This window comes from Scardinius erythrophthalmus (assembly GCF_964197995.2).
Source record: "Scardinius erythrophthalmus genome assembly, chromosome: 5".
Lineage (NCBI taxonomy): Eukaryota > Metazoa > Chordata > Actinopteri > Cypriniformes > Leuciscidae > Scardinius > Scardinius erythrophthalmus.
In genome coordinates this window covers 27,780,687-27,806,110 of record NC_138225.1, presented here as the reverse complement: position 1 = coordinate 27,806,110, position 25,424 = coordinate 27,780,687, and the positions used below count along the sequence as shown (strand labels likewise).

At 37.4% G+C, this 25,424-nt stretch overlaps 1 protein-coding gene across 2 annotated transcripts; it reads right to left on the bottom strand.

Annotated features, from left to right (window-relative positions):
- Positions 1 to 997: 997 nt before the first annotated feature.
- Positions 998 to 24,643, bottom strand: cspg4ba (chondroitin sulfate proteoglycan 4ba). Of its 2 annotated transcripts, XM_081366592.1 has the most exons (10): positions 24,473 to 24,643; positions 16,175 to 16,338; positions 11,168 to 14,740; positions 10,222 to 10,695; positions 9,874 to 10,050; positions 8,201 to 8,399; positions 7,347 to 7,478; positions 5,676 to 5,848; positions 5,166 to 5,349; positions 998 to 4,466 (listed from the first exon to the last, which is right to left on the bottom strand). In XM_081366592.1, exons 1-10 carry the CDS (start codon positions 24,531 to 24,533, stop codon positions 2,425 to 2,427), a joined length of 7,179 nt encoding a protein of 2,392 aa, XP_081222718.1. In that variant the 5' UTR covers positions 24,534 to 24,643; the 3' UTR covers positions 998 to 2,424. The 2 variants fall into 2 exon arrangements, with proteins under 2 accessions (XP_081222718.1, XP_081222719.1); XM_081366593.1 differs by lacking the exons at positions 16,175 to 16,338; positions 24,473 to 24,643 and adding an exon at positions 15,860 to 15,873.
- Positions 24,644 to 25,424: the final 781 nt, after the last annotated feature.

Sequence of the window (25,424 nt, the reverse complement as noted above, 5' to 3'; positions counted from 1 at the left end):
GTCATGAGTCACTAGAGCCAAATGCGAACATGCTCAGCTCATTTTCTTATATAGTGATCTGGACTCATTTACAGCAATTAGCCCTTCCACTAAGAAAAAGTAGGAAAAAGCAATACAGATAATAATGGGGTTCATTAAGAGGGCTAGCCTTTTGTTCTTTGATGTGAGCATATTCACTGAAACGCAATATATAAAAAGATAATTTTACATAATTATAAAGCTATTGTACTGTCAAACCTTTTCAATGATTCAATGCTTTTCTAGTTATGAAGTTGATTTGTCATGCATTGACATCTTGCTTGGACTTAATTAAATCACAGAATAAGCAGATAAGCCACTGTCATTTTCTGATGCATATATCGGTGTGAATCATCCTGACACTGATATTCTTAACTGAACCGGTTTCACAGTGTCACGTTTGTATAAGGTCAGCACATTGCAGGGTTCACGTTTGGCAGACTCAGTGGATTGTCACCAGCTTGCATTGTTTGTAATGCAAACCAGTTGCAACAATAGGAACTAATATCCCATCACACTCATGCTGCTTGTGACAGAGAATATTTTATTCTTATTGCATTTATTATTAGGATATAATACTACAATAATAATATATTTTATTCATATTAATTGTATATATGTATAATGCTCTTTTAACCACAAGCACACTCTGAGGTTTTTACCAAATGAGCTCTCAGCATGTATCTGGAAAGTGGTTGAAAAAGCCACTTTTAGCACCTATCAACTGAAATCACAGTAATTAAATACGAGGAATGACGTATCATAGCAATTACATCCCCAGAGGCACATCGCTGTTTTTAATCTTTGTGTGCCTTCTATTAACATCCGAAAGAAGAGTAGCTCTAGTGTACAAGGCAAAAAGTCACAATATCCATCTGAATAAAGAAACTGCACCTGAGTTTGAGGTCTATATTTACTAGATCAAAACACTGATCCCATTTTGCTCAAGAGCTGAACAGGAGTCAAGATGGCTGGATTGTAAAACATGTTCCATTTATTGACAGAACAATTCAGTGTATCAGACAAATGACTCATAAATGAGGAAAAATATACAGTGACAAATTTGCTGAAGGACTGAACCTGTTGTAAATAGAGTGGATTCGGTTTCAGCTTGCGGGTTTTTCAATCCACATTGACATTTTTGTACAATACAGAGGGCATAAAAATGCTATAGCATATTTAAAAACTACAATTCATAAATGTAGTGATATGACCACACCACAGCTGCTAAAATGAATTGAATATATTAAATTGGATGCTACATGTAGTTAAAATGTAAGTAACACAGAGTTTTATTTACCACAAATAAAGAAATCAGTGGCAAGAATCCAGTGGTTTCCTCACATTGCACCATTTAAAGGTGTATGGTATTACTTCTAAGAGGAAGATCCTGAGAGTACAAAAACATTTAGGCTACATAAACATTCAATTACGACACACACAAATATACACGCATGAAGTAACACATACCCAAAATATACATAATAGTGTCATTGAAATGTGCACTCCACACCTATATTTTCTCAGTGCTGGAATATATGCCATTATAATATTTCAGAAATTCTAAAATCAATAATAAATATCCTTACGGCATTAAATAGTTTCAGTATACAAAACATAGTAACACGTAATGTTATCCCATTGAAATGAATTCAGTGTAATACATTTTTTTTTTTTTTTTTACTTTGTTATTTGAGGTAGACACACAAATTACTCTTAAAACACCCAGAATCACTTGTCTTCACAAATGACTGAATTTAAAAATAAAATAAAAAAACCCTTCTAAAAAAAATACAATAGAACTTTTTCAAATACTTAGTTTGTCAATGAGGATTAAAAATCATTTCACACTAAATTCATATTATCGATGTTATTGTTAATGATTCATCCATGTATACATCACGAGTTCACACTTCAAATTAAACAGAGTAAAGATTATGCGTATTTGGCGTGCTGTCCGGGGGGAGGGCTCCGAGCTTGGAATTGTTTGCCTGAACCCACTTTTTAAACAAAATGTCATAAATCGATCTTCTGGTGAAAGGACACTTCTTTTTGGTGGCATATGTTGGACTTCTCCCTTTCTTACAACTGACCACAAACTTGTGTTCAGATCTGCTTCCATTTAAGCAACCATTTAAGTTTCACACAGAAGCATATACCGTAGTCACAATACAGAAGAATATATCTGTCTCCCAAATTTTCATCTGGATGTTTTCCTCCCTAGTTTTTAGGTTCTTGGGAAAATGCTGATAATGTACAATATTTGCAAACATCAAGGATGCAAGTACATGTATATGCAAAAACCAAACAGTTAATTGAGACTTGTGGGGCCACATAACTAGAAGATGTAGTGTTTCAATCCCATTTCAGTCAGTGATTCTCAGAGTACAGTGATGAATCTTAAGGTCATACCCAGTACTGATTGTTTCGCAGGGTGGGGTTGGTCGTCCTGCAAAGCTGTGAAACTTCAGGCTCCAGGTCTTCAAAAGAGCTCAGAGAAACAGATTGGCCATAATGGGAGTTTTTACTTCCGGTTTGAAGTCTAGTTATGGCTGAACTTCCAGCGTTTCTTGGAGTAAGAGGAGTGACGGTTACAACAGGGACAGTTGCAGGCCACTGTAGCTGGTCTTGATGGGACGGGTTGTTCGGTTGAGCTGGAGGACCTGATGTACTCTTTAAAGGCTTTGGTTTCTTCCTCCAGTTCCTTCTTAAGAGCAGCACTGACACGACCACAATGATGACCAGAAGCAGAAGAGCAAGAAGGGGCAAAAGGATGATCATTGAATTTGAGGAGGAGCCCGTCTGGGAAACTGACTCTACTTTCACTGGGTTATTATTTATGGGATAAATCTCCTCCACCCCATGGGTTGGTTTCAGGTTAGTCGTACCCATGTCATTGCTGTTTGAAATACCCCAACGGTTGCGACCTTTGAATCTTGACCCGGATTTGGTCACCTGTTGCGTCGTACGCACCGGTGGAGGTGTTGAGGATGGAAACAAACTCATTTCAGCGGTTTGGTTGCGAAAAACAGGTCTGAGTGTGGACATTGGGATCATTGTTGACATCTCCAGAGTGGGAACGTGAGGTACAATGCTGAAAGCGAAAATCCCAGTGGCAGGTTGTACGTTTTTGGCTTTAAGCACAAATCCGAAAGAGTCATTTACTTCATGGACGCCCGTCAGGTTTGCCTTTAACTCGATGGCCAGTTTCTCTTGCTGTAGTTCACTAAAAGTGAAAAAGCTCACAGATTCGGCTTTCCTTCCCTTGCCGCTGGTCACCCTGACAATCCTGCCATTCTGCGGTAGTGAGGTAATTTCAAACAATGGGTCATTAGCACTCAGTTCAGCCAGTTCAGACACATTTAGCAAATGTGGCTTCAGTTTAATTCGAATTCCGTTTGGAAACGTTGCCCCTTCTGTGTACTTAATGAGAGGTTTCACAGTGATATTAACTACTTGGTTAGTTAGGTTTGCTTCTGTTGTGAAGGCCGTAAACTCAAAATTATCATGGGACGACTCAAGGTTGACCATGTGATATCTTAGCTTTTCCGCCTGGAGATCATCTTGACTGAAAACAGTGATGTCCTCATTGTCCAGTAGGAGTTTACCGTACTGTGGCGGTACTGTGATTTTATAGTGCACTGTATTGTTTTTACCATTGGTCACTGCTGCGAGGTGTGACCGTGTGAGGGTTACAGAAGTGTGTCCCTGGTCCAGTAGCACCTCTGTGTTGTTAACAAGCGAAACAGTGATCTCTATGACTTCCAGATTGAACAGTTTATATAACGGACGATGATGACCGTCGGTGACGCTGAAGTAGAACGCTCCAGATGAAGGACTGCCATCGTGAACAAAGAACACCTCTCCATTATTGATCTGAGCCTGAGAGAAGGAGTCCACGGACTCATTCAAGTGATCTGCAATGGCTAAGAAACCATTGCTAGGTTTGCTAATCACAGTGTATTGGATTTCAGTGGGTGGGTTATCCAGGTCAACCACACTTAAGTTGTTGGGTCCGATAGCCATGGTGTCCCCCTGTACAACTCTGAGGCTGGGGGCTTTGGTCTTTAGAACAGGTGGTTGATCATTTATGGGGATTATAGTGATGTTGAATGTTTCTGACACAACCTCTGTATCTAGGGGGCGGGATGGTGGTTTGCTCTTTAGGTTGAGATACACATCAAAGTCAAAATGGTCACGGGTGGTCTCGGAATTGTCGTGATGGTATGTGATTCCATACTTGTTTAGAATGAACTGAGAAAAATTGGGCTTTTCTTTTGTGAGATTTCGTTCCCCAACGACGATGACACCATGCTGTGGAAGAGATGTGACCTGGTACCAAACCTCATAAGAACTGCGCTTGGATTCAGGTTGTTTAGTCATAAGATTGGATGCGTCCAGCATTGATTTGTCAAATAGCACTTTATCTCCTTCAGCTACCTCCACACCTGAAAAAAAAAAGATACATTTTATTTGACAAAAGCCATGACATTTCAGTTTGAATGTCAGATTTAGAGTATACTTGACAATTTCTAGGATATTAATTCATAATTTCTATTTAATAATAATAATAATCATGTGAATCATGTGGAGGAATAAGGATCATGTGACACTGAAGACTGGAGTAATGATGCTGAAAAATCAGCTTTGCTACCATAGGAATAAATTACATTTTAAAATATATTAAAATAGAAATATAATAGAAAATATTTATTTTAACTTGTAATAATATTTCACAATATTATGTTTTTTTACTGTATTCTTGATCAAATAAATGCAGCCTTGGTGAGCTGAGGAGACTTTCAAACACACACACACACACACACACACACACACACACACACACACACACACACACACACACACACACACACACACACACACACACACACACACACACACACACACACACACACACACACGTATACATATATATATGTGTGTGTGTGTGTGTGTGTGTGTGTGTGTGTTTTTGAAAGAAGTCTATATATACAGTATATATATATTATTATTTTTTACTGAGCCCAGACCTTTGGACGGTGGTGTAAATATTAATAAAATTAAATATTCTTTATGCTTTGAGACTCAACTTTATCGACTGTAAACCATTTAATATTAAATGTTTTTGTCAGATTTTCACACTGTACCTTTATTTTTAAGGAGCACAGAACTTTGTTCAGGTCCAACATTTTCGTAAGAAATGTCAATGTCGAAAGTCTGGGTTTCAAGCGTAGCAGGAGGAGATGACACAGTAAAAGAGAACTTATCTAGTGCTGCCCATCCCAAAGAGGTCCCATGACTTTGCTGATATGCTACTTCACTCGCATCCACCTGTAATGATTACAGTTCCATGAGTAACTAAAACATAAAACATGAAAAATGCCCCCAAAAAAATCTTAAAATATTATTTCCTGATATTTAATTCATTTAACATTTAATTCTCTTTCAGCATCAACATTGTGTCTTTTGAAAGTATCAGCACAAGCTTGTATTAGCACCAAATCCTCTTGTGCCGGCTAACTAGGACATGTTACATTCAGCTTTCAAATATGACAGGCTCTCAGATTATGCTCATAGTTAAAGTCAATTCATAATTCATTGCCTTGCACTCTGATATGCATGGCACTGACATGGGAAAAGAGGTTGGAAACACTCACCATTTGTTGTGTGAACGATGAAATATCTGTTGTGGTCTTGTCTGCCTGCAATTTTACCAGTTTTCCAAATTTCGGGGGATTGATCACAGTAAAATAAATGGTCCGATTTGTGATGCCAGAATCATCATTCGTTACGGCCTGAAGAATGTCGTTTGAAATCAAGAAAAGGGAGCCTAGATGAAAAAAAAAGACAATAAGAATAGCCCCAGAAACTTCCAAAACAACACATTGGTCTGGTACATGCTATAAACAAAACCACGTTGTCTGGTGTATAGTATCTCATGGGCTTTTTTAGGTTATGTTAAACAGATGTGTATCTGAACAAGGAACTACAATCAAAAACAAATTTGGAAGTTATATTTGCTTCAGAAGTGTAAACACAGTCAAAGATCAAGGGTAGGGAAGTATTTTGAGATCCCGTTTCAGAATACTTATGTTTAAGCACATTAGAGTGACTGAATTCAAACAACTTCGAGCTATATTACAGGAAGGATTTTGCTTAAATAATCTACAAACTCCTTTCATGACCTTAATGGAAGGTCATCCATTCTGTATTTATAGTTTTCTGTTGTGTCTAACCATCTGAAAGAAGCCCTGAACACAAAGGCCATGAGAATAGCTTGACAGGATGTGGCATTGAGAAGCATAGCCTATGTGAAGAGTGGCTCTAATTTTAACAGAATAATGCATCTATTAGTCAAACTTACCGTTGATTCATTCCTTTATAATCAATTATTACTAGTTGTACTAATAGTATTCCAAATTCCTGTCCATGTTAAGCAACAAACATGGATTAGGAATAAAGTAATGAAACAAACTGGAAAGTAACATTAAAAGGAAAGGGGAACAAAAGATTAATGAACTTCATGAACAAATAAGTTCAGTTCATTAGAAGTTGTGAAACATTATGTATGAAGCCATTTCAGATGCTACCATTTAGTTCAGTGTTGCTATAGCCATTTATAAAACTGGAAGAAAGCAGAAAATGCAGAAGTTGAAAGTGCAGCAGCTGTTATTTTATTAGTAGACAATGCAATTTTTTTATAGCTCTGGTATTAAATGTGGCATATGAGTAAGTGTTTCTAAAATGAAGCAAATGACTGCACTCTAATAACTTTAGGGACTTTTACACAGTTTCGTTCAGTGTTCAAAGGCTCTCCACTGAGCTATTTATAGCTCGGGAATTAAAGCCGTTTTGTCATTACATGGTTTGGTTGCACTAGGATTGAGAAACCATAAAACACCATGAAACACTGTGTTGATGCTCAGACAGAGACTAAGAAGTCTACGAGTGGGTGGAGACAGCGTTGTTGACTTTATACAGAGCGGAAAGGAGGCGTCAATCTGGTGCTCTGACTTGGCATGAGAGGCAGCCAGATGCTGACCTCACTGCTGTGAATAACATGACGTTATTTTACTCTTAACTCCATAAAAAGAGATGGAGAGCCCAATTTGTTCAGGTACTTATACGGTCTGAGATTCCATGCAAAATTAAGAAGTACTACAGAGATCTAAAATGCTGTCTCTACAATGATTTTATGTTTATCCTTTATTTATCCTTAATAGAATCTAATATTTGATATCACATAAATTATTTCATTATAGACAATCTGTGTGTGACAGAATATACCACATTACTGCTGAAGTTCACCTGATGTTAATCAGCATTACCTGGAAACACCTTAAGAGGTCCAGCCTTCTTTAGAGTAAGAACCAGGGCACGAGCTGTAATACTGAATATCTGTCTGGGAGCAAAGTTCACACCATCATTCACTTGGAAGTTAAAGCCTCCTGCCATTGGGCCTAAGAAGAAAAAAGAGCAAACAACATCATTTCCAGGGATTTAAAAATAGTTCACAATACACTGCAGCATCAAAGAAACTTTTTCAACTTTTGATGCCATATTCAACAACTCCTTTCATCTTTTTATCTCTTTTATCGTATTGCACAGCTTACTATACTAAGCATGGTGTCTCAAAAATAAAAAATAACACACACACACACACACACACACACACACACACACACACACACACACACACACACATACATACATACATACATACATATATATATATATATATATATATATATATATATATATATATATATATATATATATATATATATATATATATACAAACATACATACATACATATACATATATATATATATATATATATATATATATATATATATATATATATATATATATATATACACACACACACACACAGTATATAAACTCAGACACAATCTTTATTAAAGGTTCCTTCTCAATCTAATTTGCAACTGAATCTCTTGGATGAAGTACACAATATCCAAACTGCATGGCGGTTTAACTCGAACCAATTTTTGCCTAAAATGGACAAGAATGGGAGGAACAATGCTGTGCTATGATTCAAAGCACATCACTGACATCTAGTGGTTGAAACACAATGACACAGAACTTGTAAAAACAATCTGACAATGTGAAAAAAGCTTTATTTTAAAAATAAATTAAGATTGTTTAATGATATCTCACCACTATGTACAAAAAGCAGTTGTCTCTGGTCAATGTGAGCTTGAGTAAAGTTCAGAATGGGCCTGTTAGGGGCAGTCTTCAGAGCCAGGTGACCATTGCTGGGTTGGGTAATGATGTACTCCATCTGCTCAGGGATCGTGTCCTCATCTTCTGCATTCAGATCCTCACTGGTGATTTCTGTGACAGAGTCAACCCACACCTGAGTAAACAATCAAACAAATAATGAGGCACAGATTAGTGCTTGAAAGGCTTGTAGATCATTCAAAAGCTTAGACTGAATGGTAACTGGCATATTGTTAGGGAAATCTAAAGTTAAATTTAATAAATAGAAATTCTGAAACCCCTGAATAACACGTTTCTGCTAAAACACTCTCCTGAGTTTCACACCTTTATTCATATCAAGTCATGGTACACTGACTGAATCTTACTTCAACTAAAAACAGTTTAGGGAAAACAAGCTTAACTAATCTAAATGCAAATCAGATACCAAAGAACAATACAAAACACAGAGATAAGGAGACATCCTGACTCCAGCAGAACAGTCTTTTTTTGGATTCCCCATTGTTGCCAGATTATCAAGAGTGTAGTGTATAAAGTAGATTAGGATGATCAAGAGAATCAGGATGAATCTATAGAGACACTCTTTCGGCCGATAAAAAATATATATATATTTTTTAGAGCTGTCGGGATGGATTTCTCAGGAAATTGCATGCATACGGCATTCACCCGCATGTGTCACATCATATCTGTACATAGATAAAAGTAGCACTGGCTGTGGGACGCGCAAAGTGGAACGTTTGTTAAATTGATCATGGATCATTCAAAATGGCAAACCTCTGGGAAATCACCAGTTTTAAAAACAAGCAAACAAAAATGTTATTTAGTTGTCCATCTGCTCTGATAAGATATTCTGCATCCATGTGTACACTGATACCTCAAACCACATTCATCCGTGCAGAGGAGCAGCGACAAAGCATAACAAAAACCATATTCTTCCTGTTTTTTTAACCTCTAGAGGGCTAAAAGTTACATAGTGTAGCTTTAAAAATGTTCAAATGAAAGATTAGAGAAAAGAATATAAATAATGTACAAGACTAAACAGTTATGACAAGTCTAATTTCTCTAAAACCCTGTTGAGTAATTGAATACAAAAGCACTGAAATATATAAACCAGATTGTTATATTTGTAACAAAAATGAGCAAACATGCAATATAAAAGTAGCAGTGGTGAGCCACCTTGTGGGTTTTGTAAATATTTAAATAGTAGTGTTTGAAATCAACAAGCAAAATAATTTAAAATCGTTTCAATAATTAAAGCTAGAGGAAAACCTCCTGTAAGTACTGTTGTGAGAGGTTTTCAGCTGACAAATCCCTGAAGTTTAAAAGCATGACACTGAAATCTGAAGCATGTGGAGCAGCCCATTTGACTGTCCCTGTGATCTGTAGGTCTTATGGGTCTCAGAAACAACTCTGTACTTGTCTCTATTCTTCTTTGACTGATGGAAAACAAAGGGAACATCAGAACACAGACTATACAAAATTAAAACAGTACACAAATTTCAACATCTTTTCTCCAGATCCCTGCAGAGTTCTCATATTCCATAAAACATTCTCGGGACTTGAACCTCAGCTAACCTCAGTCATAAAAAGAGGTTTATAAATAGTAATCTCACCCTGAGAACCCTGTTGGCTGTAATGGCCGGAGGCTCGTCATTGACGGCTGTGATCTGGACATGCACAGTCCATGGTGCACTGTGTTTTCGCAGGTCTGTGTCATTTGCTGTGACAGTAAAGTGGTCCTCCGAGGTCTCTGTGTCGTCGTGGACATAATAAATAAACTCCTGCTCCACCTGCCATGTAAAAATAACAAAATATATATATATACACATTACAAAGAGAAAAAGTGACTTTAAAAAGTGAAATAAATACATAATAATTTACTAAAAACATTTTAAGTGATTGTTTATGCCTTTTCATAATTTGTTTTCCCAATATAATGTTCAAAATTGGAAAAAAACTACCTGCTTCCTTGTAAAGTAAGTTGTGGGAATCCCTGGGAAACGTGAATTCTCAATGCGGCCATGCAGGGGACCCTCTGAGATGTAGTACACAAAATTGAGGCCAGAGAAATGTGGGTTTTTTACTCTGATGATGTCATCTGTGAGAGCTTTAGATGCCCCTTCCTTCAGAGTGATATTGGACACCTCAATGGGTATAAGGCATGGGATGATATCCACAGACATGATGATGTCACTGACCTCTGCGACCCCGTTGCTGGCCTCCATGGTGAATGAATCATTCTCTTGGCCAGGTGCCACCTGTACATACTGAATGTTGCCATCATTAACATCTCGCTGGGAAAAGGTCACTAATGGATCCTCTAGTGTTCCTTGGTACTGATATTTACTCTCAATAAAATGCCGCAAATAGCCATGAGATGGAGCAACTTTGATGGTGAAGGTTATTTCTGAAGGTAAACTAGCCTCATGAGTCACCTGAAGAAAAACAAACATAATATTTTATTTCTGCATGCAACATCCAGCGTCGGGGAGCAACTAACTACAAGTAGCGACACTACTAACTTAAATACATTTTTATTTTCAGCAGATTTTTAGCTTTTTTCCAGTAACAAGCTACTTTTTCCAACAATAAGTAGTGAAACAGTCCTGTCTCTGGCTGAATTTAGAATAGCATATTAGCATAGTATTCTAGTATGCTACTCTGAATTTAACCTCTCTCTCTAGTGTCAGAAATTCATATTCAATAAAGCCAATCATTCATCCTAAATGGTCCCATAGGTAGCAAATAAGTCTTATTCATTCTAGTGAAAGAACATAAGAGCCTTCAAACAACTACACAAAAACCTGTTTTTGGTAAAAGATTTCAATCTATAACATGATTCCCATGAAGCAGCAATATATTGCTAAAAATATCCCAATAAAAGCTCTAACTGATGTTGATATTTACCTTGAGTTTACTGCTCTCAATCTTGACTGGTTTCCCCTCCTCCACCAGCAAGGTTTTATTATGAAGGATGATGGGTGGCCTTTGATGGCTTTCCAGGTACACCTTTACATGGATTTTAACATCAAGCCGACGGTCCTTTGCTTCCACCAGGAGTGTAAAAACATCAACAAGATTCTTACTGTTGTCATGATGATAAGACAAGTAGTCATTTCTCAGGTCATTCTGGGTGAATGACTCTGTCTTGCTGTCTTTTAAATAAAGACTTCCATGTTTTGGAGCCTCCTGGACTTTGAATATTATTTCATTGTCATTTCGGATGTCAAGATTTGTATCCACACTAAAGTTTGCATTACTAAGTGTCTTGGCTTGCCCTTTCTGAACCAACAGGCCTGTGTTGTTGCCAGTTTTTAAATAAGCATCCTGTGTGCTAATATCCAACAGAGAGGACACATAGTGCTTGCCATCTGACACAAAGAGGGCAAAACGGCCCGAGTTCATCCCATGTTGAATAAACAGCACTCGTTTCTGTTCCAAGTCTTCTTGGCGAAACTGGTACAGCTTATGTGACGTGTCATTCACAAGAACCAATTCCCCCATTGGGATACCACGCCGGGTGTAGACAAGCTGCCCATCACTAAAGTCTGAATCTGCATCATGGTAGCGCAGGTCATCGAGTGTAAGTAATCTCTGTCCATTTCTGACAACATTAAATACTTTGTCTACAATGCGGATGGGTTTCTCATCATTAACCAGCTGTATCGAGATGTTAAAGATGCCTTCCTTGGAACCAATGTCATTATCTCTTATAGGAAGCTTTGTTACTGGGCCTGTGGAGGCTATGAAGGTAAAACTATCAAGAGTTGTTTCACTGTCATCATGAACATACATAATACGCTCCTCAAGAACGTCCTGATTGTTAAAGGACATAATATTGTCAAAGTCTTTGGTAGAGTTGGACAAGTTGATTCGCATTAGCTTACCATGTTGCGGCATCTTTGTGATCGTGTAGTAAATCTCTTTAGTGCTTAGAGTTTCAGCAAACAATTCATCCTTTGTGATGAGTTTACTTTCACCTTCAAGAAGTGACAGCCCATTGTTTGTCAAGAAAATGCTGTTGACATCTGCTTTAATATTGATTTTAAAAATGTGACTAGCAGAATGTGCATGCTTTGAGAATACATGGAAAACAAATTCATCACTGGTGTCCTCGTATGATCTTTCCACAAGTTGGTATTCGACTTTCTGATCTGTGATATCCCTTTGACAAAATGTGGAATTCACATCTAACTTGGCATTATTCACTTCAATTATTCCTCTTTTTGGTAAAGTCAACAATCTAAAACAAAGCTTATCCTCAGACAAGCTTACACCGTGTGCTGTTACATACAGATGCTCAGGGTCAATTACAGCTCTTGTAATTTTGTCCAGCTCTACAGGTTCATTGTTCTCTATTGTGTAGTCTATCCACTTTACCTTTATGGGAAACACCAGTTCTTCGGTAGCTCTGGAGGCCACAGTTACTTTACACTTGAAGTGGTCAGTGCTATTACTTGTTTGAATGGACTGGTGGGTGCTGAGGTACCTCAAACGCTCCTTTTCAAGAACTCTTTGGGAAAACGAGCTGGTGATTTTCCACTCTCCACTTGAGTGCATCCTCTGGAGCTCACCAAATCTTGGTGGCTCAATTACATCATAACGAATGTCAACCACCTGCTTCAATGCATTGGTCCAGACGGCCAGTTGGTTGGTGCTTAACAGAAACATCTCTCCTTGAGTCACTTCCAGACCTGTGATATTGGAGATTTTATACTCAAGTCCCACAGCCATGATTCTAAGCACCACTGTGTTACTCAACTTCTCTCCATCACTTACTCTTAACACAATCCTAGAGTTCCTCACACCCGTGTGGATGTAATATATCTTACCGTCTACAAGAGCTGAATGGGAGAAAGAAGTTACTGGTGTACCTGCATTGTCTTCATTTTCCAAATATCCTGCATCAGAATTAAGGTTCCCTAACACAGAATAAACAAGGTCTGTGTAATTGCTGTCAATGTCTATGGCCTTCAGAACATCAGTGGTCAGCCTCTTCTTGGAGTTCTCCAGAAGAATAAACAGATTCCCCTCAGGTAGACTCAACTCAGGAGCGTCGTTGGTTGGTGTGACGGTGACATTATACCGGTACAACTTGTGTCCTTTCAGATAATTTGGCACTTCCTTTCTGCTACTGGAGAATACGGAGAACATGAAGTAGTCCTGTGGGTCTTCAGATCCCCCATGAATGTACATCACCCTGCCGTGCCACAAATCCAGCATGCTGAATGTTTGCTCAGCCTGCTCCTGGTCTACATCAAGCCTAAGTTGACCATGCACCGGCTGCTCTTCAATCCTAAAGATGATCTGAGACTGACGAATGCCAAGCTTCTTGAAATCGAGGTTCACTTTAATATGCTTAGAATCCAAGGCTCCCCGACCCCCTTCCGGGACAACAAGGTTCCTAAGCTGTAGAAAATTGTGTCCATAGTTTTTGACAAGACCTTTGGCTAGGGTGGACACATCTGTGGGTGGCAGCTGAGTGACAGAGTCAACGAGGGTCATGGGAAGGGTTGTTGGGCTCACTGGGGTGCTTATTTCCAGCTCCTTTTCAGGATCACAACCAACAGAGATGTCTTTGGTTACCACAGCATTGGGAAGACCCATTTTGGCATAATTTATTTTAATGTCTCTGAAGCATCCTTTGAAGGAGCCACCTTTAATACGCTTCCCTGCTACAGAGGAAAGGCCAACCTTTCTGACCTCAGAACGTGTGCCGTCATCGATTCCACCAAGGAAAAGGAAACCTTTCAGATGAAAGGCTTTTGATCTGGAGCTAATGATGGACTTTACAGTCCCTCCATCCACTGTGAGTTGGAGGCTTTTTGGAGTGAAAAAGAGCTTAACGTCATGCCATTTGTTGTCATTGATGAAGGTGAGGGAACGTAGTTCTGTTTTACTTCCATCTTTACCGACCACGGCAACAAGGAGACCTTTCTGGATCTCCAGGGCGACAAAATCTCCTTGTCGAGCTGAGCTGTACATGACGATCCCTTCTTCAGCTGACGTGTGGATTGAGCATTCAAAAGCCCACTCATGTTGTGCTGTCCAAGGTGGAAGGGATATGTAAGCCTGTGAGCTAAAAAAACTGATCGGGTCATCCTCATTGGCAAAAAACTGAGGGCTGCATCCTAGGGAAACCTCATAGACATTCTTGAACCCAGAGTAGGGCCTCAGTGATGAAAGGAGATTGTGCTGATTAAATATTACTTCATCGAGGCAACCACGGAAGCCATTGAGATCTCTGGACAAATAAGCCTGATCCAAACCTCCAGTACCACCCACATATAGGCCGTCGTTGATGTGCAGCTCTCGCTCTGGGCCTGGCATTCGCAGACTGGTCTTGGAGTGGTTGTCCACAGTCAGTGTGACATTATAGAACTCATGGAGAAGCCCTGCAGTGTGCCAGGCCAGATCATTTAGCTGGGTTCCACTGTCTGAGAGAAGGACCTGCTCTCCAGAGCCCAGATCCATTCTTACCTGTGAATGAAAAAAATAAAAAATAAAACTCCGTCCTTACACAATCATACACAAAAACACTTTTATTTTTAATAAAATACACTACACACTATAAAATACACTAAACCACAAGGTGGTGCTAGCTCTGTGGAAAATGTTAAAGATTTTTTTCTTTTAATTTAATAATAAAAAATGTTCACGTTTTCAGCATACTGATTTGATGTTTATTGTTAAAAGTATTTACAAATTAATCTGAATTTAATTTTTTTATTTTTCATGGTAAGTTAATACATAAAACATTAAAGTATTTAACAAAATATTTAACATTAAAGTACACTTAAAATATTTAAAGTAAAAAAAATTCCTGACAATATTATGCTAATAATTTCATTTGGTTTCAGTACAGTGACAATATAAATGCCAATTATTTAATGTTGTCAATAACATGTTGGTGTTGTTATAATATCTATAATATTTTTTACACAGTATAAATGGAGAAACAATATAAAGGAATCAAAAAGTTTAAAATATCCCTTGAGTTTTAGGTCTAACAAAATGTTTACTATAACAGGAGTTATTATCTGAACTGCAAAAGAAAATGTGTAAAACTATTTTAATCATTAGCATTTGTCTACAGCTCATTCATTTTACTCTTAACATGAAAAGTCACTGTCCTTACATGAGACAGCTGAGACAAACTTGTCAAGGCTTGCTGAATATTTCTAGCTTTTCCTCAACTGAAAGCAATTATAACCTGTGATGTATTCGAAGAGGGTCACAGTCAAAGGATAGCAAAAGCACAATTTAATGACCTATGATAAATGTGAGAGTTCAAAGATACTTCCAATTACAGGAAAATCAGACCTCAAAAAGTTCAGCAATCTGTTCTGTTGTAGCCCTAAGATATCCTCTACAAAAGCAAAAGGAATTTTTACGTGAGTAACACTGAGAGAAATGTAAAAACCAAAATCCATTTCAGAAAATCATGCAAGGCTTTTGAACTGGATTGTGGGAGTTGATTTAATAAGATTCAACTCTAGCAGATCCTCCAGTCATGTATAGTACTTCTCTCACAATGTCAACTAAGCTCACATTCTTCAGCCCTTAAGTCATTGCAATCATCAGATTTGTATTGTATACCTTAAAAGAAGGTGGAAGAGTCTGTGGTGAAGCATATCATAACTAGGCCAGTATAAAATTCACCACTGCATTTCATCTGAAAAGGATGGTGCTGAGTTATTGTCTAATGCTGTCAGTCTTGATAAAAAGCTTTCAGAAATACAATTTTATTATATATATTTTTTAAATGTTGCAGCAACTTAACATAATCCGTGCAATAGCTCTAATTAGATTATTTTCAAGCCCAAACAGAATTGACATGTTTCCACATGTAGTTTTATTGTGGTAGATGATCTAAACATTGCATTGAGGGTGAAACAGCAACATGTGACTCACCTGCAGTCTGCCAGCATTCATCTCCAGCAACAGGAAATCATTCTGCCCTGCAGCCAGGAAAAGCAGGCCACTCAGACTGGAGGTGCGGAAACGAACGTGCAGTGTGTTACGGCTAGACGTCTCTGTCCCTTTTAACTGCACAAATCCATCACCATAGAATGAAGCTGCAGATAAGAGAACATCACCTATGATGATGTGCGTTTAGTTTTTTTTTTGTTGCCCTGAATGCTCCATGATTTCATTCAAATTTTTCATTTTTGCCTATTGTTAATGAGTTTCAATGTTGTGAATTAAACTTAATTACATCACTTATCAATTACACTTTTAAAGGGTTAGTTCACCCAAAAATGAAAATTATGTCAGTAATTACTCACCCTCATGTTGTTCCAACCCCGTAAGACTTTTTGTTCATCTTCGGAACACAAATTAAGTGCTGGATCTGAGTGCTGGATCACTCCTCCTGCAGGCCGATGGACACCTTAACTTGCTGGCCCAGAAAATGTATTAAAGACATTGTTAATATAGTCCAAGTGACTCCAGTGGCTCAATCTTAAGTTTATAAAGCGACGAGAATACTTTTTGTACGCAAAAACAAACAAAAATAACGACTTTATTCCACTTTTCATTTCCTTCTCTCTGGACCTCGAGTCTTTTTACGTAGTGTAATAGCGTAGCGCGTCTGTGTTGCACGTCACCACGTAGGCTCACTATTGGGCGACTCTGGTCATGTGTGATACGTGGGGACGTGCAACACAGTAGGGATGGGCGATACCACTTATTTTGTTTTCGATACGATACCGATACTTTCAAGGCCAGTATCGCCGATATCGATACCGATACCTCTAAACTGAACTTTTAAATTTGAAAATTTCTTAAATTATTGAATTACTAAGATTAAAATGGGTAATGATACCCACTTAACATTATATATTAAAGGCATTTTAACATTCAATATACGGCGTACTTGGAACTTATTAGATTATATTTTTATTTACACGTGATTACAATGTTTACTTGTAGTGGTAACCATGGAAATCTACAAAATATTATAGGCCTAGTTGAACTATGATCACTGTAATGTTAATTTCCATAAGGGACTGCCAGTGACCGGCTGTTGCACCCATAAAATGCAACCTTTTTATTCTGACAGTGTATGATTTATATTAAAATTAGTTACAGAATAGAACTATGAACTTTTAACATTCAAAAAAACAATTTATTTGCACAAACTATGTAGGCTACAATTTAAATTAGTTTATTGTGAAATAGCTCAAACATATGATGTTTTTCTGTCTTCTGTTAAGCATTGTTCTGGGCTGCGTTTCCCAAAAGCATCAATGGTTTCTTGTGATACTTTTGGGAAACGCATCCCTGTTTGAATGCATTGTCGGCAGTGTGTGAACGCTCTCTGTGATTGATTGCTTCTGACTTGCAGCATTTGCGTGTGTTCAGATAAGCAGGAAAATAGTTATACTACACAATTATTTGCTAAACATAGGTTATTCATCCAATTCAATGCATATTGTACGCATTAAACTTCTTGTCAAATAAACAAAATCACTGGTAAAAAACAACAACTGTAGTATCTATATTTTTATTTGAGTATCGATACTTTCGATACTCGACGTCAGTATCGATGTATCGATACTTTGTATCGATACGCCCATCCCTACAACACAGACGCGCTACGCTATTACACTACGTAAAAAAAACTCGAGGTCCAGAGAGAAGGAAATTAAAAGTGGAATAAAGTTGTTATTTTTGTTTGTTTTTGCGCACAAAAAGTATTCCCGTCGCTTTATAAACTTAAGATTGAGCCACTGGAGTCACTTGGACTATATTAACGATGTCTTTAATACATTTACATTTAATACATTATAATAATACATTTTCTGAGCCAGCAAGTTAAGGTGTCCATAAGCCTGCAGGAGGAGTGATCCAGCTCTCAGATTTCATCAAAAATATCTTAATTTGTGTTCCGAAGATGAACGAAAGTCTTACAGGGTTGGAACAACATGAGGGTGAGTAGTTACTGACAGATTACTGTTTACATTTAAATGGATAGTTCACCCAAAATAGTAAATTTTGTTTTAATTTACTCTCTCTCTCTCATGTCATTACAAACCTGTATGGCTTTTTTTTTTTTTTCTGTGGACAACCAAAAGAAAATATTTTGAAGAAAGGGGAATCACTTTGTATGTTTGCAACTATCTTCAAAATACTGTATATTCGAAACGAAAGTGGAAAGAAGACAAATTACAAATTACAATCAGTCAAAGCTGAAAATCTCTATTTTTTAACCTAAAATGCTTTTTACTGTTTTAAATTCGGTTGTGAGTCCTGTGAGTGCTGTCTGTTTTAATGCATCGACTGCAGTATGTGATAGCTTTTTAACGTTTTTCACAGATAAAATTGTTGATATAAGGCAGAATATTGTATCTCTAAAATATGATCCATCTATTCTTTCTCTCTGTTTCATCCTTTAAGTAATTTTAGACAGTTTCTTTTAATTCACTTAAAGATATTATTAAGATTTGATATGATAAGACATTTTTCCGACACATTTTTTTCTGCAGGTTTTTGATGTTATTTGGCCTAGCATTTAAGCTATAATAAATAAGTCCCTTCTCCGATGTATTGTTCCTAAATACCTAAAACATGCAACCGTTAAACCCCTGCCTGAAAAACATAATCTTGACTTACTTTCCATTATAGACCTATATTAAATTTATCTTTTATTTCTAAAATCTTAGAGAAGGTTGTTTTGGTACAACTGCATAGTCTCTGCATGTGCATGTTTCTGTTTTGGATTCTGGAGTCCCTCAGGGCTTCATTCTGGCCCCTGCGCTGTTCTCGTTCTATATGCTTCCTTTGGGGACTATTCTTTCTAAACATGGGGTGTCATTAGGGTTGGGCGGTATAACGGTAATATCGGATACCGCGGGATCTTAAAATAGCACCGGTATCAGTTTCAATACCGTCATTACCGGCACTTATATAACCTATAATATATATTATTTATTTATTGCCTAAAAAAATGCTTATGTGTGGTTGCAGTTTGGCAATATTTCTGGTTCCAACCGAATGAGAAGGGAGAGGCGGTAAATACTGAAGAGGCAATTTGTAAATTGTGCAATAAAAAGGTGACCGCGAGAGATGTAAACACCTCTAACCTAATGTCGCATCTCCGAAACTACCACCCACTCACTGCTGCCAGGATGCATTTTGTTCTCGAGTTCATTAAATAAGCGCATTAAGTTTCGTATTTGTTAAAATATTATAATGTTATTTTTTCCATCTTTGTTGATTATGAAAAGTGAACAGCACAAATAAGATGGGATGCATCGAGAGTCAGACGATTTGACCACTTCAATAAATTTTGTTTTGTAAAAGGCCTCTTTAAAACGAATTTCGTTTTGTGTAAATTGTATTTTAATTTTAATAATTTTTCATCAACCAATTGCCTGAATTTAATATAATCATGACATGATGGGCGCTGGCATGCCGTGGTCACTTGCATTGAAATCTCATAAATTAACCGAAACTCAGTGTAGGCTATGCCTCACAGACATGACAAATATAAATAAAACTTGAAATTTCTTTAAACGAAACAATTAAAAACTAAAGAAATGGGCTACTCACTGATTAGGCTAAGTAATCCATGATGTGCATTTCTCTCTAGGCGCGTTCATACGGAGATGCGATCATCAATTTCAGTAAACGAAACCATTCAAAACGAAAAGAAATAGACTAGCCTACTGTAATCCATGATGTGCATTTCTCTCTATCGTTCACTATGGAGATGGCGATCGTCAATTTCATTAAACGAAACAATTCAAAACGAAAAGAAATATAGTCTGATTAATCAATGGTGTGCATTTCTCTCTATAGCGTTCACTACAGAGATGGCGATCGTCAATTTCTTTAAACAAAACAATTCAAAACGAAAAGAAAAAGGCCACTCTCTAATTGTGTAATGATGTGCATTTCTCTCTATAGGCGCGTTCACTACGGAGATGGCGATCGTCAACTTCCATCTTTGCAGAAAAGTTTTATTAATAAAAATCAATGGACACGCGTCACCGGATTACAAAGGCACTTCTTGCTTGTTGCATGCACACAGATATTATGTTGAATAATAGGGGGATCGGGCTCATAATAACAGTTAATGCCGTCGGCCAGACTCAGACACAACGTGCACGGGTTGGGCTTGATTTTTTTTTTTTTTTTGCCCGATCTGGCATTCAGTTTCTGAATGGTGTAGGCACAAGCCAACAGTTTGGTGACCGTCTGAGCCCATTATGTCATAATTTTTAATTAGTCACGGTAATACCGTATACCCCGGTAAAATAGGGAGGAGGTTTGACGGTATCAAAATTCGAATACCGCCCAAGCCTAGGTGTCATTTCACTTTTCAAATTTATCTACCCCTAAAGAAAAATGACAAAAAAGGCCTAAGCCCATTATCAGTATGCTTGTCTGATATAAAGTCCTGGTTTTCCTTAAATCTAAACGAGAGCAAAACTAAGGTTATTGTTTCTTGGCCATCGGGTGTTTCTGTTACTCCTGAGGGCAACCTGGGAGATTTGGTCCCCTATGTAAAACACTCTGTGAAAAACTTCTGTTACTTTTGATTCTGCTAAGGCTAAGAGTTTCTTAAAGGAGAACTCCGGTCAATTTTAACATTGAGCTCATTTTATTGTACATTTGGAGTGCTGTCAATACAGAGAACAACTACAAAAATCGGTGTTGCCTACACCGAGTTATTCTATTTTTAAAATTTGCACCCTGTTGACTTCAATGGGGCAAGTACTAAACCTGCTTTTAGGCTCTTAACATCCTTGATGTGTCATTACAAGTGCACAGAAAATGTGAGTGATTCCTTCTGAGTGAACACGAGTGGATCTGACTGCAGTAGATGTAAAAGATATGTATAAAAATTATGTTATTTAAGCCAGCGCAAGTACCTGTTTACATCCTGTTTTTCGGTTGAAGTCCAAAGTAGTCGATTGCCGAGTTCACGCGCGTGATCATAGGTAACTAAACCTATGCGCGTGAACTCGGCAATCGACTACTTTGGACTTCAACCGAAAAACAGGATGTAAACAGGTACTTGCGCTGGCTTAAATAACATAATTTTTATACATATCTTTTACATCTACTGCAGTCAGATCCACTCGTGTTCACTCGGAAGGAATGACTCACATTTTCTGTGCACTTGTAATGACACATCAAGGATGTTAAGAGCCTAAAAGCAGGTTTAGTACTTGCCCCATTGAAGTCAACAGGGTGCAAATTTTAAAAATAGAATAACTCGGTGTAGGCAACACCGATTTTTGTCGTTGTTCTCTGTATTGACAGCACTCCAAATGTACAAAAAAATGAGCTCAATGTTAAAATTGACCGGAGTTCTCCTTTAACATTTGCAGAGTTTGAGAGAGTGATCCATTCGTTCATTTCATTTCATCTAGACTTGACTATTGTAATTATCTTTATATTGGAATGAGTCAATACAATATTAGTCTTCAAGTGGTTCAAAATGCAGCAGCCAGACTTTTGACTGGCTACCGGTTTGCTATAGAATTGGTTTTAAAATTCTGCTTTTTGTTTTTAAAGCTCTGAATGGATTAGCTCCAAAATATCTCTCTGGATCTTTTGAAATTAAAGGGATACTCCACCGTTTTTTCATATTAAACTATGTTTTTCCCTTAACTAAGACGAGTTGATACATACCTCTCTCATCTCAGTGCGTGCACTCAATCGCTCTAGCGCGCGGTGACACTTTGAAAGCACTTAGCTTACCCCAGTATATTCAATGGTATCTAACAGCAATGAATTTAGAAGTGACCAAACACATCAACGTTTTCCCTATTTAAAAACAGTTACACGAGTAGTTATACGACCAAGTATGGTGACACAAAATAAAACGTGGCGCTTTTCTAAGCGGGTTAAAAAGGATAACTATAATGTATGGCGTAATAGCACTTTTGGAAGTACTTCGACTCGGCGCAGTAAAAAGTCACGCCTGATCCTCTTCCTCTCACTTCTGTCAATGGTGGAAAGAGGATCAGGCGTGACTTTTTACTGCGCCGAGTCGAAGTACTTCCAAAAGTGCTATTGTCACAAGTGCTAAAGTGCCACAAAGATTGCTGATGATGGTTCCAAGATCTAGACTTAAGGCAAGGCGTGACCGTGCTTTTTCTAATGTTGGTCCAAAATTGTGGAATAGTCTTCCTCTATCCCTAAGACTAGTATCCACTAGATTTTAAATCTCAGTTAAAAACCTACCTCTTCTTACAGGCTTACAACTTCCTGATTTTTAATGCTGAATTTTCTGATTGATGTTTTTTATGTAAACTCCCTTTATCGTTTGTTTTGCAGTCTTTCTTGTTTTTTATTTTATTTTTTATATTTATTCTGTTGTACAGCACAATGGCTACTGTTCCTTATTTTGTGCTATATCAATAAAAGTTAAATTAATTTGATTTGATTATTCTTTTGCATTCTTCAAAATCATACAGGTTTGGAACGACATGAGGATGAGCAAATGACAGAATTGTCATTTTTGGGTGAACTATCCCTTTAAAGTTTCACATAGACAAGAAATAAAAGTGACTGAATGAATAAAAACAGCAACACTTGTCTTTATAGGACAGGCCGGATGGCGCCAGGGAAGCACTGTGATACCCATGTGCATGTGCTGGCATGCTCTGCCCTGACAGCACCGTTCTCAACATAAAAGACTCTGACATGGCCACATTGCCTTAGCCCTGCTGTCCATTGACGGAGGCCTGGACGCAGCTGTTTTCTAACCCAGCCACTCCACATCACCCTTTAATCTACACTAATGTGTTCTACACTCTCATCAACCTCTCTTTGCAAGTGTTACTATAGTATTTACACCCCACAATTTGTATGGGTATGAACACTTCTACTTTGGGACTGAAATGCCATACTGATGTTTAGTGTAATTCTGTGAAACTATGCAAGTTTATTGTGGTGTCATTACTCATTTGTGATACTACAGTTGCATAAATAAAAATTTCTGTTCGAATGAATATTTATTAGTTTTAAGTCCTTTGTTTACAATGCTCAAGGCACCATGCAAAGCTCAATGAAGCAATGTGATTCACTGAACTTTGCAAGGCTGGCACAAGTAGCCGAATAAAATTGTGGAAATAAAGATTATATTATGGAATATAAGATTACAATAACTTTTACAATGCAATGATGAGTAAAATATGTCAAGCCATACTGAACCATATTGGACTAAAAATGCAAAGGGGCAATATCAAGACAACACATTTGATCAAAAGTACATCTACAATAATGATAAACACAAAAAATTGAGGTCAGACTTTGTGGTTAGAGATATACCAACAAACCTGAACTGACAGTAAGAGAGGAGAAAACTAGAATGCCACTATCTTTAGTCTCTTTTTATCGCACAAAGAGGGCTTGAATCTGACATCTTGGAGATTTTATAAGTCTGGACACTGCACTCCAAAATAAGACCACAGAAGACATCAGACAATCTTGATAATTCAGTGCAATTGCTATTGGGAAGCTCAACACTAAACAAATGCAACTGATGCAACAATTGGCAAATTACACTATTATATTCAATAAGTAATTTGCTCTTTGAATAATGCTGGATCGCTCTGAGTTTTCTTTTTTTCTTTTTCTGTTGTCCAAAGCTGTTTTTTTTTAACAGTTGGGAAAAACATGACCACTTGAATAAACATCCAAGCTAATAATCTGCATTGCTTTCATAATGCAGAGATTCACTAGCATTAAAGCATGCATTTCATTGTTTTTAATAACAAAAAAGGCTTTTTCAGTACCTAGCACTGACATTTGGCAAACTGAATATGAAATCTCTGAGAGCCACAAATCTGTGCAATCATGACTGCTATATTCTGTACACAACAAACTTAAACAGGCAAATCAAACATATAATTTTAGGGCCACATGCAACTCTATGGAAGAGTCAACTGCTGCAATCATGCATATTTTAATATATTTCTTTGTATTAACGTCAGTTGTTCCACAAAAAGAATATGACAAGACATTCTCATTACACAGAAAGCAGCCATAAGAAATAGTAATAGTCTGGTTGCTCAAAAGTCATTGCCATACTGTCGTCTGATGCATGATATTTTGGGAAAATGAAGGATCGTCCGCTTGGTCTTGGTGAATCCTCCAACTCAGATGTTTTACTCAAAGGTAGGCTAAATGGTGAAATACCCTTCTTACTCGCTTTACATTAGCCATACTTCAGCAATTTAAACAACTTACCCCCTTGTGCGATTCCGACAAAGATCAAGAGTAGTCCGTTTAAAAACAGGATCGTTCTCATTTTAACATCAATGCAGAGTGTTCATTCCGCTTGAAATGGAGAAAGAGTGTGTTTTAAAGTCATTGTGTTAACAAATTCATGGCAGCTCGGTAACTCCTCACTTTAAAATCTTTTCCCAAAGTAAACTTGTCTTCTTCGAGCAGTAAGCAAGGAGCACTGGAGGAGAAACTCCGCCTCCGAGTCTTCAGATATTTGCCCCTCACCCCGCCAGCAGCACCGATAGATTCGCGGACAGAGAGAGACCGTATGTTGTGCTTGGAAAATTACACTTATTAACTTATAGAATATATAACCATATGCATATGCATATACAACGCGGGGATTTCGGGGATACATGAGTGTTTCTTGAAATGTGAAAATAATATTACAACACTGCTAACAAATTGTCTAATATGCCCAACATTAAAATCATCGTTTCATTTAGCATCATAATTTGACAAAACTACAGCTTCACTAGAAATTAAAAAATATGCATATATGTTTATAGACACGCACACAAACACACAACACCTGAGCTTGACTGAAAATAAAACAGTTTTTTTTATAACAGACACACACACACACACACACACATACACGCACGCTATTTTTATACAATCTACAATACTATTGTAATATCATTTTAATTTTATTAATTTTAAATTCATATGAGCCATTCCACCGAATGGGTGACATTTATGTCCCCAGAACATCATATGTATAAAATTGCATGAAAATTAAATATATATATTTATTATGGATTTTCAGTTTTAGATTAAAGTCTGGTTCTGGGACAAGGGTTAAACAAAATCTTTACATAATGCATTTGAAAAGTAGCAAACAAAGGCAAGGCAGGGAAAAAGTTTTTAAACCTGTTTTAATGTGATCTTCATAGCCAAAGGAAAACAATAT